This window comes from Geotrypetes seraphini, chromosome 6 (assembly GCF_902459505.1).
Source record: "Geotrypetes seraphini chromosome 6, aGeoSer1.1, whole genome shotgun sequence".
Lineage (NCBI taxonomy): Eukaryota > Metazoa > Chordata > Amphibia > Gymnophiona > Dermophiidae > Geotrypetes > Geotrypetes seraphini.
Window position 1 is genome coordinate 87,669,160 of NC_047089.1, and position 17,634 is coordinate 87,686,793.

General features: G+C 40.3%; 1 protein-coding gene across 9 annotated transcripts in view; it reads left to right on the forward strand.

The window, feature by feature from the left end:
- MYCBP2 (MYC binding protein 2) overlaps window positions 1-17,634 on the forward strand; it is a 977,923-nt gene that overhangs the window by 925,030 nt on the left and 35,259 nt on the right. For all 9 annotated transcript variants that reach the window (XM_033949399.1, XM_033949405.1, XM_033949401.1 and 6 more), the window contains 2 exons: window positions 7,317-7,420; window positions 15,497-15,685. In XM_033949399.1, the coding sequence (XP_033805290.1) occupies window positions 7,317-7,420; window positions 15,497-15,685 (293 nt within the window). The remainder of the gene's footprint in view (window positions 1-7,316; window positions 7,421-15,496; window positions 15,686-17,634) is intronic.

Below are 17,634 nucleotides of genomic sequence, written 5' to 3' on the forward strand. Positions count from 1 at the left end.
AGATAGTGAATGGATAGGAGGCCCTGGAAACAGAGTTCAGAGCACAGAGACAGGGAACCTTGTGTGTTTAATGTACAGTGCTGCGTGTGTCTGGTAGCACTATAGAAATAATAAATAGTAGTAGTAATAAAATCATCAAACAACAAAGGTAAAAACTGATTTTATTTTCAGTTTAATTTATAATTGTTTTATTGATTTTCAAATTACATACCAAGTAATCACTTGTACAGAAAGTTAGTAAGATATGACCTATATCCAATATAAATCATAGTCAGACCAAATTAAACAAAATGCAAAGAAAATTATTTCAACTAACTCAACTCAAGTCCTCAAAATATAGATCCAAGATTACATTAAAGCGAGCAAAAAAAAATAATATGAGAAGATAAATTACAGACAGAACTGAGGTATGGGCAGTTATATAAATTATAGAGCTGTTGGTTTTTCTTTATCTCTCTTTAATAATTTAAATGTCCGTTTTGAAAATTTATATATGCTGTCTATATTTTGCATTGTACAGGAGCAAATGTGAGGGAAAAGCTTTATGCGATTAATTGTGCAATTAATTTTTTTTTCTTTATATATTTTCTGTTATGAGTGTCTACTCCCAAGAAAAATAAGAAACTAATTATTAAATAAAGAAATTGCCCTGTTTCATGAGTAAATCAAGGAAAATCTTTGTTGTTTACCTGCTATTACATCACTTTCTTTTCCAGATATAAATAAAAAAAAGATTTGACATCGATATATGAACATTTCTTAAGAAAGAACTGAATATTTCATGGGGTTTCCTAATTTTTTCACATGACTATATAATTTTTACATGGCTTTTTATATGTAGTCATTAACTCAGCAACTTGTGCAGTTAGCGATTCCTCCCAGATGATCAGCTGCAAAGTTTTCAACATCTCACAAATGACCTGCTGAAAACAAGAAAATGTATGGCCAGGTCAGTATTTGACACCTTTGACATCACCTCCAGAGCATCTGCACTATCCATTGCCATGAGAAGACAGTCATGGCTGCGATTGTCTGATTTGGATGCCAATGTACAAGAACGGTTGGCTAACATTCCCTTCCTAGGAGAAGAGCTTTTTAGGAGAAAACAGAAGAAGCCACCCAAAAAATCACTAGACATGAACAATCTATGTTCATTAATCAGTGACCAAATCTTCCAAAACTCAGTCTGTGAAGTGCTTTTACAATCCTAAGCACTCTGCTTATTACTCTAGATGAAGATACATTCCGTCATCGACCTTGTCCAGACCTCCAGCACAAAGACAGCCCAGGCAGCAAAGGCCTCAAAAATCCCAAGCCCAACCGCAGCAAAAGATTCAGCAGTATTTTTGACTTGCTACTGGTGAACTTAGCCAGTGTATTATAACCTTGTAACCAGTCACTTCCCATCAGGGTTTGTCTCGCTCATTCCATCAACATTGGACCCACATTACATCAGATAACTAGGTCCTTCAGATTGTGAGATGGAGTTACATCTCCAAACTATCCTCCAAGAAGGATTGTTTTTGACTTCCAGCAGACAAACCTTCTTCACGAAATAGTTGACTTTAACATAATAGTCAGAGCAACAGCCTCAGCACCCTGAGGTTATGGGCTCAAACCCTGCACTGCTCCTTATGACCCTGGGCAAGTCACGTAATCCTCCACTGAGCCCGCTGGGATAGAAAGGGAAAATTCTTGAGTACCTGATTTGTAACCAATTCTCCTTTGGGAGGATGAGCTAAAAAAAATTGGAAAAACTGGAAAAAAGAAATTTGACCATGTTATACCATTGTTGAAATCGGCGCACTGGCTACCAATAAAATATCATTTGACATATAAAATCATACTTTTGGCTTCAAAACATGCTATAATCCATCAACACCATACCTGGATAATTACTTAATACCCTAGTCATCAATAAGCTTACTACGCTCTTTACAGCAAAACCTTTTAGTAATTCCATTAATCAGGCAAATAGTATATTCATCCACTAGAGATCATTCTTTTGCAGTCATTGGTCCTCTGCTTTGGAATGCTTTTCCAAATTACATTTGAATAGAACAAAATCTTAAAAGCTTTAAAACATTATTAAAATCTTTTCTGTTTACAGATGCATATGACTAATGAAATATAAAGGATGCAGGAGACATGTCAGACCCTGACCTGAAACAATAAACACATTAGCTTTTAATTCTTATACTTTCTATTTTTCTTTTTTTTTTTTACTATTGATGAAAAAAAGAAGGAATAATAAATGGTGTCCTCATAAAAAGAAATATCTGAGGAAGCATATGCAGATCACTATCGAACAAGTGGACTGAACACTGTATACCGAATAAAGTTTCCATACACTATAGCCACTCAGAAACACATGCAGTGTCATTTATTTTTCTGTTCTGATCTCTATTCTCAACTCTATTGCTTACACTTTCCAAGCACTATATTTAGCTCACAGTTCACTATCGCAGAGCATTTTCACTCTTCACAGTTTTGTTTAATTAGACATGCTTATATATACTGATGCACCAGTTCACACCCCTGAGGAAGTCTATTAGGTCGAAACATGGATCATGTTGGGTCCTCTTCAACACTGAAATTGTGGATGTTTTTATTGACTTTGTTTATGAGAATAAAGTCTACATCTGAAAACATTGGACTCCACAGTTCATTAGTGTTGAAAGCACAACATTAAGATCCCAAGCAACTGGAGGAGGCAATCAGTTAGTGGCTCTGCATTGGCAGGAGCAAAGGAAAAGGTCACTCCTGCCGCGATTCACCACTGGACCACCAGGGATGCTAAAGGTATATGGGGGAGGCGGGAGGGAGGTAAAAATTCCGGAAGACTGGAAGGTGGCGAATGTTACACCAATCTTCAAGAAAGGTTCAAGGGAAGATCCGGGGAACTACATACCGGTGAGTCTGACCTTGGTACCGGGAAAGATGGTAGAGTCACTGATAAAGGACAGCATCATTGATCACCTTGATGGACACGGGCTGATGAGGACCAATCAGCACGGTTTTAGCAAAGGCATTTCGTGTTTGACGAACTTGCTGCACTTCTTTGAGGGAGTAAACAGACAGACAAGGGCGATCCGGTCAACATTGTATATCTGGATTTTCAGAAGGTGTTCGACAAGATTCAGCATGAACGACTACTTCGGAAAATTGCAAGCCATGAAATCGAGGGTGAAATTCTCATGTGGATTAAAAACTGGCTGGAGCATAGGAAACAGAGAGTGGGGGTAAATGGACAATACTCGGACTGGAAGAGCATCACCAGTGGGGTGCCGCAGGGCTCGGTGCTTGGACACGTGCTCTTTAACATCTTTATAAATGATCTGGACATAGGTATGACAAGCGAGGTGATTAAATTTGCAGACGATACAAAGTTATTTAGAATAGTGAAAATGCAGGGGGATTGCGAAGATCTGCAACGTGACATAATCAGGCTCGAGGAATGGGCATCGACATGGCAGATGAGATTCAACGTGGATAAGTGTAAAGTGATGCATGTCGGTAACAAAAATCTTATGCTCGAATATAGGATGTCCGGGGCGGTACTTGGACAGACCTCCCAGAAAAAGGACTTGGGAGTTCTGATCGACAAGTCGATGAAGCCGTCCACACAATGCCTCTCTGTATAAAGAGAGGCGTAATCAGTAGAAGGAAGAAGGTGTTGATGCCCCTGTACAGGTCATTGGTGAGGCCCCACTTGGAGTATTGTATTCAGTTTTGGAGACCGTATCTGGCGAAAGACGTAAGAAGACTTGAGACGGTCCAGAGGAGGGCGACGAAAATGATAGGAGGCTTGTGCCAGAAGACGTATGAGGAGAGACTGGAAGCCCTGAATATGTATACCCTAGAGGAAAGGAGAGACAGGGGAGATATGATTCAGACGTTCAAATACTTAAAGGGTATTAACGTAGAACAAAATCTTTTCCAGAGAAAGGAAAATGGTAAAACCAGAGGACATAATTTGAGGTTGAGGGGTGGTAGATTCAGGGGCAATGTTAGGAAATTCTACTTTACGGAGAGGGTGGTGGATGCCTGGAATGCGCTCCCGAGAGAGGTGGTGGAGAGTAAAACTGTGACTGAGTTCAAAGAAGCGTGGGATGAACACAGAAGATTTAGAATCAGAAAATAATATTAAAGATTGAACTAGGCCAGTTACTGGGCAGACTTGTACGGTCTGTGTCTGTGTATGGCCGTTTGGAGGAGGATGGGCAGGGGATGGCTTCAATGGCTGGGAGGGTGTAGATGGGCTGGAGTAAGTCTTAACAGAGATTTCGGCAGTTGGAACCCAAGCTCAGTACCGGGTAAAGCTTTGGATTCTCGCCCAGAAATAGCTAAGAAGAAAAAAAAAAATTTAAATTGAATCAGGTTGGGCAGACTGGATGGACCATTCGGGTCTTTATTTGCTGTCATCTACTATGTTACTATGTGTGGCGGCGGCAAAAAGGGCAAACAGAATGCTAGGAATGATTAAAAAAAAGGGGATCACGAACAGATCAGAAAAGGTTATCATGCCGCTGTACCGGGCCATGGTACGCCTTCACCTGGAGTACTGCGTCCGGCACTGATTGTCGTACATGAAGAAGGACACGGTACTACTCGAAAGGGTCCAGAGAAGAGCGACTAAGATGGTTAAGGGGCTGGAAGAGCTGCCGTATAGAGAAAGATTAGAGAAACTGGGCCTCTTCTCCCTCAAACAGAGGAGATTGAGAGGGGACATGATCGAAACATTCAAGGAACTGAAGGGGATAGACTCAGTAGATAAGGACAGGTTGTTCACCCTCTCCAAGGTAGGGAGAACGAGAGGGCACTCTCTAAAGTTGAAAGGGGATAGATTCCGTAGAAACGTAAGGAAGTTCTTCTTCACCCAGAGAGTGGTAGAAAACTGGAATGCTCTTCCAGAGGCTGTTATAGGGGAAAACACCCTCCAAGGATTCAAGACAAAGTTAGACAAGTTCCTGCTGAACAAGAACGTGCGCTGGTAGGGCTAGTCTCAATTAGAACATAAGCAATGCCTCTGCTGGGTCAGACCTGAGGTCCATCGTGCCCAGCAGTCCGCTCATGCGGTGGCCCAACAGGTCCAGGACCTGTGCAGTAATCCTCTATCTATACCCTTCTATCCCCTTTTCCAGCAGGAAATTGTCCAATCCTTTCTTAAACCCCAGTACCGTACTCTGCCCTGTTACGTCCTCTGGAAGCGCATTCCAGGTGTCCACCACACATTGGGTAAAGAAGAACTTCCTAGCATTCGTTTTGAATCTGTCCCCTTTCAACTTTTCCGAATGCCCTCTTGTTCTTTTATTTTTCGAAAGTTTGAAGAATCTGTCCCTCTCTACTCTCTCTAATGCCCTTTGTGATTTTGTAAGTCTCTATCAAATCCCCTCTAAGCCTCCTCTTCTCCAGTGCGCCATGAGAACACAACAGTCTGGTAGTTCTCGTGGCATCAGACTGGCCTTGATGCCCCTGGTATGCAGATCTAGTTCAGCTGCAGTGAGACAGGTGTCTTAGGGTAATGCATCCAGACCTTTTGCAGGGGCCAGTTGCATTGGAAACTCTGGATCGCTCTTGAGTGCGCAGCCCTAGAGTACAAAGGTTATTCAGAAATGGTTATTACTATCCTCATATGAGCTAGAAAACCAGCGACAATCATGGGAGATGTTTCAGTACTGGTGTGCTATGTAGATGGTTGAGCCTTTTGAGGCCCCAATTTCAGCAGACTTGGTGTTTCTTCAGGATGAGCTCCAGAACGGCTGTGCGATTGGTTCGCTCAAGATACAGGTGGCAAGACTATCATGTTTTTGACAACAAGGAAAAAAGGGATCCCTGGTTTTTCATCCTGATATAGCCAGATTCCTGAAGGGAGTATTAACGTTTGTATCCTCCCATGCGACGGCCATTTCCAGCATGGAGTCTTAACATTGTCTTGTGGGCCTTCAGTGGGGCTCCATACGAACCCTTGCAGGAGCATTGCTAATGGATCTTACCGTGAGGACAGATTTTTTTCTGGTAGCTATTCCCGCGGCAAGACAGTTGTTGAAACGTCAGGCTTTCTCATGTAGTTAGCCCTTCCTCAGGTTTATGGAGGCTGAAGTGTCTGCACACCATGCCTTCCTTTCTGCCGAAAGTGGTGTTGGCATTCCATGTAAACTAGGAAGTTTGGCTGCCGGCGTTTTCAGCTATAGGTGGAAAACAGCAGGGTAAGAATTTGGTGTTGCTGGATGTCAGGAGAGGTCTTCTCTATTGTCTTGAGGTAATGCACCCCTTTCGTCTGTCCAACCATCTCTTTGTATTGACCAGCCACAGTCACCTGGAAAAGACAGCCTCCAACGCTATAATTTCCAGATAGATTTGCATAGCAATTGTTTCTGCATACTGTATATTGGCTGTGATAAACAGCCTCTGATTTCGTTGAAGGCACATTCCACAAGAAATATGTCTTCATTATGGGCGGAGTCCTGGGCTGTACTTCCTGAGATTTGAAGGGTAGCTACATGGACCACACCATACTTTACGAAGTTTTACAGAGTGACCTAGCAGTGCAACAAGCAAGCTCATCTGCCCTGCCCTAGATTTGGGGGACTGCTTTGATACGTCCCTATAGTCCAGACTACTGTACCCTTTGCATTGGAAAGGAAGATTAGGTTCTTACCTCAATAATCTTCTTTCTAGTAAACGGGTACAGTAGTCTGGACGGCCTGCCCTGTCAGAGTACACCTGCTTAAAATCTCAGTCATATTGTGAGTTCTAGATGCTTGTCTTTGGTAAGCCAAGAGGTAAAAAAATACTATGGGGTGCTCATCTAACAGAGATGACGAGTGATACAATAGCTCTCTATCAAAAGCTTATAAGCAAGAAATGCTGTATGAATATCAGTGTTGGTTGCACTCAGGTAGGAGGGTTGTTATGTTCCACCTTGGTTATGGTATGTTTCCATTTGATTAATTACTTGTTTTGATTTCAGAACAGAATAAAATTGACTTTCTCAGAGAGTTCCCTATGTCGTCCTTATTATTTCTCCTATTTAGAAGTTATCCATTGCTTTGGTAAGAACTGAAGGAGAAGGGCACTGCCCAGTGACACAAGGAGGCGAAGCTAAAAAATCTGTTTTATGCCTTCTGCAAGCTTCCCACGAGTATAGGGATAAAACATATAGTCCAGACTACTGTATCCATTTACTGGAAAGATTATTCAGGTAAGAACCTAATTTTCCCTTGTTAGTATTTGAGAATACTAAAATGTCAATGTATCTACTTATGTTTTCATTAAGATTCTGATTATTTATTTTTCTTTGTTAATAAATGCAGCTAAACCTACTACCAGTAGCTCTGAGGCTTGCCGCTTTTGTGGTTCGAGGAATGGAACAGAGTTATCAGCTGTTGGCAGTGTCTGTCCTGATGCAGACTGTCAGGTAGGCAAATGTATCACTGCTGAATAATAGCACATCTGCAGCACTTTAGTTTAGCATACTGTCTTCAGGAAACAAAAAGTCCCATTTTACATAGAACGCAGAGATCAGAACTGAGATTTGTAGGTTCAGTTGTGCTGGTAGAACTTTTCTAAAATATTTGCAGCAAAGCATTTACAAGCATGCAGTGGCATACCAAGGGGGAGGGGGCAAGAGGGGCAGCCCACCCTGGGTGCATGCTCTAAGGGGGTACACATCCAGCACACCGGGTCCAAAACCTCCTGCTCTACTCTGCCGCTGCTGCTTTCCTGAACCAGCAGCAGTGGCAGTAAACTTTAAATTCAGTCATTGCGGGACCTGCCTGCACCTCCCCATGGTTGAAATGAACAGCATTAACAGTAGTTTCCACATGGCAGTGGTATTGCTTCCATGTGAAGCTGCCCCATTTTATGAACACACGCATTTAAGTGCTGCCAATTAAATAGTGATGCCACAATTTTAAGTCGATTTCTTTTTTGGATGTGGAAATGATCAAAAGGGATTAAGAATGACTTTCTTAATCCTTTGTGTAAAGCCCATGCGAAAAAAAAAAAATCACTTTTTTGAAAATCTGTACAAGCCTCTGAACTACTACAGAACTCTCTACTGGGATATTTTCCCCCATAGATGTGTATTTTCTTTGTAAAATGGTAGATATGGAACTTTTTACCTAAATCACACTCCTACCACTGAAATCTCTGAATGGAGTAGCTTTCTAAATACTATTTACACATGCATTCAGTGTACAAGTGTAAATGCTGCTATTTGCACATAGAAATGCTTTCAAAATAGAGGCATTAGTCCTAGATTTTGCTGCCAGTATATTCACCAAATACTCAAGAAGAGTTAATTGCGTTTTAAAACAGGTTGTATTTATTAATCCTGTATTATAAAATGTTCTAAATAGTATGCTTTTTGTAGATTTTGGAGCATCTAGTACCTTTTTTTTTGTTTTGTTGTTTTATTTATTTTTAAATGATGTGGAGTCTCTAGTCCTTGCTATCTCCCTTCAGGCAGCCCAGTCAAAGGCAGCTCTCTCATTTGCACTACAGACCTCAGTGTTCAGGTGACTAGTTTGGTCCATCTGTGTTTTGGTCTTTCCCCTACTGTCTGTGTTTCCACTACTTTCCTGCTGACACAAGTTTACCTTTTCTTTGCATTAATACTCCTTTTCCTTACTTTTCTGTGATCTCAGTAGCATCAGTCTGTCCCAGTATGGCAGTTCTTATGTTCTTCTTTTGTTCTGTGATTCTCATTTTGTCACTTTTGTGTCACCCTCAAGCTTCTTTTCTGTCATGTCAATTCTTGTCCTTCATTTTCATAGTCACACTCTGCTCTGTAGGTTAGTACTGGTTTTATGAGTATTACCATTTTGCACACATAATTGCAACCTTCATAAATCAGAAAATACTTTCTCAATTTCCAAATAAATAAACAAGTCATTTACCGTAGATTGATGAAATCAAACATTGCATGGAGCGATTTCAATACAAGCATAGTGATCCCTTTATAATTATTTTGTATTTATTTAAGCATGTATCATCAGTTTTGTCAATAAAGTTCAGGGTTCAGGGTACAAAGAAATATAAACAATATACAAAGAAATCAGTACTGACCAATCTGAACCAGTCTGTTGAAAATTAAGGGCCGGATTCTGTAATCGGCGCCTAAGTCAGTGGCCGCTTTAAAAGTGGCCGCCAGTCCCCTGTCAATCATTGCAAGGCACCGGTTAGAGAATTGCACCAAGATAGGCAGCTGAAACGTAGGCCCAGAAAACTCAGGCCTACATTTCAGATGCTTACCTTTGCCACTAGACTGCAGCAGCCGAGAGCGGCAGGGGGATTCCTCCCTCCCCCATCAGTTGAGTGGCAGGGACTCCCCAAAGCTGCGATTCTATAACCAGCTCCCAAACTTGGGCGCCAGTTACAGAATCACAGCTTTGGGAAGTCCCTGCCACTCAGCTAATGGGGGAGGAGGAATTCCCCTGCCATGATCAGTTGAGAGTGGCCGTGGCAGGGAATCCCCGAACCCCACTGCAAACATCCCCAGCAGAAGGGATGCCCAATCCCTCCTGCTGGCACATCCCCTGCAGGAAGGATGCCCAAACCCTCCTGCCACCAACCCCATTAACACCCCCAGCAGGAGAGATTCCTAAACCCTCCTGCTGGCACCCTCCCCAAACACCCCCACACTCAGCTGAGGGAGAGGGGGGAATTTTCCTTCCGCGATTGTCTGCTATGGTCTAGGCAAAGAAAGGCAACTGAAATGTAGGCCAGGGTTTCCCAGGCCTACATTTCAGCCACCTATCTTAGCATGATTCACGGCTGGGTAGCTGCTTTAGATCGCCTAATGCCACTTCATGGGTTGGCCACGCCTACTTTGGTGTTCCGTGGCTTACTAGCTGCAATTCCAGTGGCCATTTTAGCCGCCTTTTATTTAAACATCGGTAGGCGCTTCAACCCTGCCATTTCTGACCATTGGCAGGGTACCTACCGACGCCTAAATTTAGGTGCTGGTTATAGAATTTCCCCATAAAATTGCTACCACTCCACTCTGCTAGACTGCATGTGAACCATGATGGAAAGACTCATTTTTTACAGCAGCCAGTCTTTCTGCTTTAAATTTGGTCAGTTACATCAAGATGGGTCAGGATGGCCCATTGCCAGCAAGTAAAAGGAGACCCTATTTATATTGTCTCAATATGAGGCTTTGTTCAAACCTCCTGCAATGTCATAGCACATGGATAAGGATCTTATTCTGATGATGAATACTGCCTTCATTCCCTGGACCCATGTGAGCCTGACTTGCAATATAACATTATACCTTAGGTGACAGGGTTTTTTTTTCCCCCTTGTCCCTCCTTTTTGTTGAAAACCACATTAACTAGAGAGTTCCATGTGTTTTTCTTTAATTGATCTCCAATAATGGTGGTTCACCAATCACGAAAACCCTTCTTCTTACCTTTCATAGCTTTTGTTCCCCTGCTCAGAGCTATAATTTGAGCTAACAGAAGTCTTGAAACCTCTGCAGATTGCACTGTTCTGTGATCCCATATACTGATGTTTGCAGAGAACACCTGTTATATACACTGTAAGCAAATTGCTGTATGGCACATCATTTCCTTTATCCTTGAAATATAGGACTAAAGTGATTTCCTTCCATTCATTGGCATTTTTCCTTCTTTCCATGTTGCTCTGTGCAGCTTTATTAGTACTTCTAGTCCTATTTCTTTAGATTTAAGGCTTGCAGAAAACTATTTCTTGGTCCCTAAACTTCTCCTGTAGGAAAGCTTATTCAATTTATGATATATATTCAGTAATGAGAGTTTTCAGATGAATTCTCCATGTTGAATTTTTGTTGTTTTGTTTTTTATCACAGTGTGAAGACTTTTGATACCATCCAGTTTAGACATACATTTACTTTTTCATTTATTAATGCTAGGTTTAGACAATGATATACTGTTTGTGTCTTTGGATTTTTTTTTCTCTGGTGGTTCACAGGTAGTTTACCCCCTCCTTTACAAAGCTGTGCTAGCATTTTTAGCGCTGACCACCATTGTAAGAGCCCAGACGCTCATAGGAATTTTATGAACATCGGAGCTGTTACTTTCTGCTGGCGCTAAAAACACTAGCGTGGCTTTGTAAAGGAGGGGGGGTTAATGATGGTTCTGAATGAATTGTTTTAAATGCTGGAGTTTCTCAGGCCTCTGTTTTATCTGCAATGCATATTTCTTTGTTGCCTCTTTATGGCCTGTTGTGAGAGTTGATTTTAAGTTAAGCAGATGATATTGAGTTCATTTTTCCTTTTAAAACAAATGTTTAACCTATTTTCCCTTTTCTGTTTATTGACATTTTTTCTGAGAAGTAGTTCCTTTATGTTGGGAAATCTAAATTCTCATGACAAAGAATATCTTTTTGGAATATCAATCAAAGGCTCAAAACTGATCTTCAAGCTTTAATCCATCTTGTCCAGTTTTGGTATACTTTCTTCACCTTTCCAACTCTTGACTATAGACTACCTCAGTGTGAGTCCATCTAAGTGCTATCAGTGTTTTCCATTCACTGTTAGAAAAGAGACCATTATCTGTGCATCCTTTAGTTTCCAGATTTGGGAAAGGCCTTTACCATACCAAGCCTCCTGCCATTGCCTTGGACCTCAGTGTTATCCTCTCCATATTAATGAAGTCTCCTGAGGCTTTCCACTCAACTCTTTGTATTATTTGACCCCAACAGACCAATCTGTATTTGGTTAGCAGACTGCATCTCCTATGTATATACTCGAGCTGGACTGACACTTGAAGGCCATGTCACAATAGCCCATCTTTATTCTAAACCAGGGGTCTCAAAGTCCCTCCTTGAGGGCCGCAATCCAGTCGGGTTTTCAGGATTTCCCCAATGAATATGCATGAGATCTATGTGCATGCACTGCTTTCAATGCATATTCATTGGGGAAGTCCTGAAAACCCGACTAGATTGCGGTCCTCAAGGAGAGACTTTAAGATTCCTGCTCTAAACCCATTGAGGACATTTATAAAGCAGCCACATCATCCTCAATTCACACCTTTACTTCCCATTACTGCTTAGAGAATCATTCTAGAAGAAATCGTCAGTTTGGGCAAGCAGTTTTACAAAATTTGTTCTCTTCCTAGATGCCAACTATCCCTCCAAGTCAATGAGTTTTGCCAGGCTCATGTTTGTTACTTATAACCTTCTTCCTGGAGGAATGATCCTAGCAGCTTGGGAGTCCCACATGTGAGAATGTAATGCCTGCTTGTCCTTGGAGAAAGCAAAGTTACTCACCTGTAGCAGATGTTCTCCAAGTACAGCAGGCTTACATTCTCACAACCCACCTACCTCTCCTTGTTGGCTTCTTAGCTACTTTATTGAACTGTGGGTCCCGTGAGCTAATGGGTGGGAAGGCACCAGCATGCATGCATTATAGGCAGTTCTTAGAATTTAAAGTGACAGTATACCTTTTACTGTCCATACCGGGTTTCATGGAGGGTGTCACCCACATGTGAGAAAATTTGCCTGCTATCCTCGGAGAACACCTGCTACAGGTGAGTAACTTTGCTTTTTTTCTAAGAGAAAAGGTGCCTGTATGCATGGTATAAACTGAAGCTCCATCCCCTCTCCCCCCTCCATCCCTACCTTAAAAACCCTGATGTTCTAGTAGTCTCTTTAGGGCAGGGGCAATCACCCAATTGCTCCAGTCCATGTTGATTTCTCTGCTGCATCTTCCCTCTGGAGGTCACAGCAGCCATTTTGATTGTGAAGCCAGCATAGGCTGGAGCAACTGGGGATCGCCATGTCCCAAAGAGGCCACTTATACCACTAGGTCTTTTAAGGTATGTCCGAGGAGGGCCTGCAAGTGGGAAAGGGGGGGAGGTTATCATGAATGAAGCTGGGAAAAAGGTGCTAGTATAGATTATTGACTAAAAAAAAACAACAACAGTTAAAAAAAAACCAGTACTTTTAATTGTAGTTCCTCATATTTGAAATGCATTGTCAATACACTTGGGTAGAAAATGGATAATTATGATAAATCACTAATTTCATAATGCATAGGAAACAAGTGAAACTATATATTCATCAGGCATGAGATAGGAGATTACCAAATATCTTATATAATGATCCTGTGTTTTGTTATAAATGTTACTCACCCTCTCTTTTACTAAGGTGCGTTAGCTGTTTTAGCGCACGCTAAATGCTAACACGTGCTAATACGTCCATAGAATATAATGGACATGTTAACGTTTAGCGTGAGCTAAAACGTCTAATGCACCTTAGGGGGTCAGTATGGTTTATTTCTGCATAAACAAAATAAATATTTTTTTAAATAAATATAAAAATATGGAAATTGACTGCTGCTTATACTTGAAAGGTAATATTTGTTTAGATTAGATGATACAGTCCAAAATAATACACATTTCTACAAATTACATTTCATACTTATTGTAATCTGTGGAATTTCTTAAATCTAAGATCTCTCCCATACACCTGTGATCCAGTGACACACCGTCTGAACTGCATGAGGACACCCCATAAAGGCTTGTATCCAGGAGCCAACCTTTGATCTAAAGTAATGAATCTCTAGAGAAATGTCTGTCAGTATTTTAGAAATCATTTTTCTCCCTGGTAAAAGACTTGGGCCCTCTTTTACAAAGGCGCACTAAGCGTTTTAGCGCAGATTTAGCTTGCACTAACCACTAACGTGTCCATAGGATAACATGCACGCGTTAGCATTTAGCACGCGCTAAAAAGCATAGCGCACCTTAGTAAAAGAGGGGGTTGATTTTTGCAATCAGCCTCCTTTAATCATATAAGGCAAACTGGGTTGTGCTTCCTCAAGGACAAAATCCGAAACGAACTCCAAAGAAAACTGTTATTGATGCTTAAAAAGATCCAATAAGGAAGCAGAATTAGTCAATAGGTTCTTGCAGGGGGACTCCTGCGCACACAAACTAAAATTAACTAAATAATAGGAATAATTTGTGAAAGCGACGTGTCCTCAGTGTGAAGGGTCAGCGAAGGGAGAAAATTCTCCAACGCATGACACAACTGGGATGTGGGTAAACACCCGCTTCACCTGCACACCATCACTGGACACGTCACGTGTGCTCAAATAAATCAGTGAGTAATCAAATAAACAGAATTGTTTAAAAATAATATACTTCCATCTGGGAGCCATTGGAACGATATTGTAAGGAGTAAACATCATTTTCCTTGGATGAATATATGTACACATTGGGGGGTAGGAGGGAGTTTTTCTGGAAATTTCACTAAATTATGTTTATATTATATTTATGATATAATTGATTATAATATTTGAAAGAAGGTGGGTGGGACGGGATATAATTTTTATGTTTGTAGAATTATATGAGAATTACAAGTGTTATTGTTGTTACTAATGATATATTCCTGTACGCTTGCTGTAAGTTTTCAAAATGAATAAAGAATATTAAAAATAATATACTTGGCTATACACCAAAAAGATCATTGCGCTCGGAGAATTTAGCTTTACTGAAGACGACTGTGAATCCAAAGCTTGTTGAGATTGCTAAAATGACTTTTTGTTGTGCAGAAGTTAACATATGGAACTCCCTGGTGGGTCAGATACGAAATTGTCGAGAAAGGGGCATGTTTAGAAAATTACTTAAGACACAGTTATTTGTAGATTATTTTCTCTAGCCAATAATTTTTCTCTCTGACAGAGTTGATGAACTATTCATGATCTTTATTATGCAAAGCTACAGTATCATTTTGTAGTCATGATTTGTGAGGTTTGTTTGTATGTTTACTTTATCATGTTTTTGTTTTAAAATTATGTATATAAATTATGTAAACCGTTTAGTTTAAGCGGTATAGAAATTTTTAAAATAAAAAAATATTCACTTATGTGTGCTCAAATAAGGCAGAGAGTCCCGCTACAAGAACCCCCCAGCCATCCCCAGAAAAATACTCAGCATTTAGCTTAGAACTTTATCTGGTTGCTTTGCAGTCAGACGAGGTGGTATTTGTTCCAGAATAACCACATGATCAGGTCCTACCAAGCCCAGTTTCTAGGATTTGAAGTGTCCCTTCCTCAGGGACCCGTTGCCAACCAGGGAGAAAAAATTCAAAAACGCCGCCACGACAGGCACGCAGTTAGTATCATAGAGGAGGCTGGAGGGAGTCCCCCTGCAAGAACCTATTGACTAATTGTGCTTCCTTATTGGATCTTTTTAATCCTCAATAAGGAGGCATATAGTATACTTCAAGTCAATAAGTCATTGAATCACAGAGTATTATGATCCCTATTATCAAGCTGCGTAAGGGGTTTTTATCACAGACCATTGTGGTAAAATATCCAACACTTATAGAATTCCTATGAGCATCAGAGCTTTTACCACAGCAGTCTGCGATAAAAAAAAAACCTTGATAAAAGGGGGCATATATTAGCCAACAAGTCACTATGGATGGCTGCATAATTGCTATATATGATTTTTAGTTAGGCTCTTAAATTTGATTTGTATATCAATTGTTACTTTCTTATCAAAAGGAATACTCCAGAATAGCTTGTAGCAAGACCCATTGTTGCGGTCATCCGTGTGGTGGTGTAAAAAATGAAGAGCGCTGTTTGCCTTGTCTGCATGGCTGTGAAAAAAGTGCTACAAGTCTTAAGCAGGATGCAGATGACATGTGTATGATCTGTTTCACTGAAGCACTTTCTGCAGCACCAGCAATTCAGGTTTGTCTTTTTTTTTTTTTTTCCTTAAGGGAATAAATGACTATATTCCAGTTATACAGGTGGGCATTCACTGGGGGGAAGTTTGGACAGAGCATACAATTATGCATGTAAATTATAGAATGCTATGATTTACATGTATTCTTTTACAATCTAGTTGCAAGCATTCACATCAATTCTATGTTTGGTATAAGTGCTCATGCTCAGAATAGTAAGCATATATTTAACTTGTTATTTTAGCATTCTACTATGTAATAGGCTCCAAATAGATGTGTCCTGGCACCTAAAAATAAGCACTCCTATATAGAATTACTATGTCTTTACATAAACAATATTCAAAAAATATATAAAGTGAACAGTCTTGGACAGGTAATTTGTCACAATCTTAACAGAGGAACCTTCCTTCTCCCAACCTCTGGAACGTTCCAGAATAATAATAAATTTATTTATATACCGCAATGCCTCAAGGTTCAGTGCAGTTTACAGTAAGAGGTAAGAACTGTAAAAACACAGTGAATTTACACCACGAAACACAGTACATCATATATAAAATATAACATTAAGAAATTATTAACTTTTCTAGATTATACATATTTATCAAACAGATAAGTTTTTAACGATCTTCTAAAGGACTGGTAAGAAGAATTTAAGATCAAACCACTAAAACATTTGTTCCAAAGTCCTGCCTGAAAGGATACGGTTCTATTAAGAAATCTTTTGTATACACAACCTTTTATTGAGGGGAAAAAAGGTTATGTTTTGTGAAAAACATCTGTTTTCTACTAGTTCAAAATGATCTAAAAGGTAACTTGGTATAAGACCATATAATGTTTTATAACAAATACAGGGCACTTGGTGGCATTACAGGAAAGCAAGTTATGCAGATCATAATGTACTGTATTGTTTCTAATAAACACCTAGGCTATTATTAGAAACAGTGGGTTAACTGGAGTCTAGGGTGGGCTATTAATGGAGGCAGCATTTTTCTCCTCCACCCTGCCCCACCCCCACAGTACACACACATACCCTTCCCCCTCCCCCCACTACCATCACCCTCCGGGAATAACTGGATCTCCGTTCTTACCTTTTCTCATGGTTATGACACTGGGCCAGTGTGGGACCTGTGCATACTCAAAGCCCCACTTAACCCAAGAGCCATAACTGTGAAAAGAGTTATGAAGAGAAATCTGACCATCATGGAAGGGGAGGGCAGAGGAAGGCAATGCTGGTTACTGCAAATTCCAAGGAGTGGGCTATTACTGGGAGAATCTAAATTTGGCATTAAGATGAAATATGTAGGGTATCTATAGATGTTTTGTAGCAAATAATTGCTTTATAAAACTATATGCTGACTCAATGCATATTATTTTCTTCTGTTCAAATGCAGATAGCACTTAAGGAATACAGAATTATATTTTAAAAATCTATGGGGTCCTTTTACTAAGGACCAGCTTTGACCTTTGCCTCAGACAAATTCAATGTAGAACTCAAATGCAAATGCTTTGATGTGAGTTCTTCTCTAAGTATTATGCAATTGGTCCACATTACAGCTGGAGCTTTCTTTTGAATAAGTGCTTGTAATCCTCCATAACAGCCTGACATTGAACAGCCACCATCTGTACAGACCCCGATACACTTTGTCCACTCTAAATTATTTTCATTCATAAATATTTTTAGGATCTCAAACAAGTCCTGATCCTTTGCACTTGCAGTTATTTTGTTTTTACAAAAAAGTTCTTTCACAATGGCATTTCCATCTACAAAACATACATAACAAATCAAATGTGCATCCTTATTATTATCCATGGTCTCATCCAACTGCAAGCCAAATTCCCTTTCTTTTAGTTTTTCAATCATTTGGTCATTAAGGTCTTCTGACATATGTTGAATTCTCTTACTGATAGTATTATTAGATGAAGGTACATTTGAAGTACTTTCCCCGCAGATTTGCC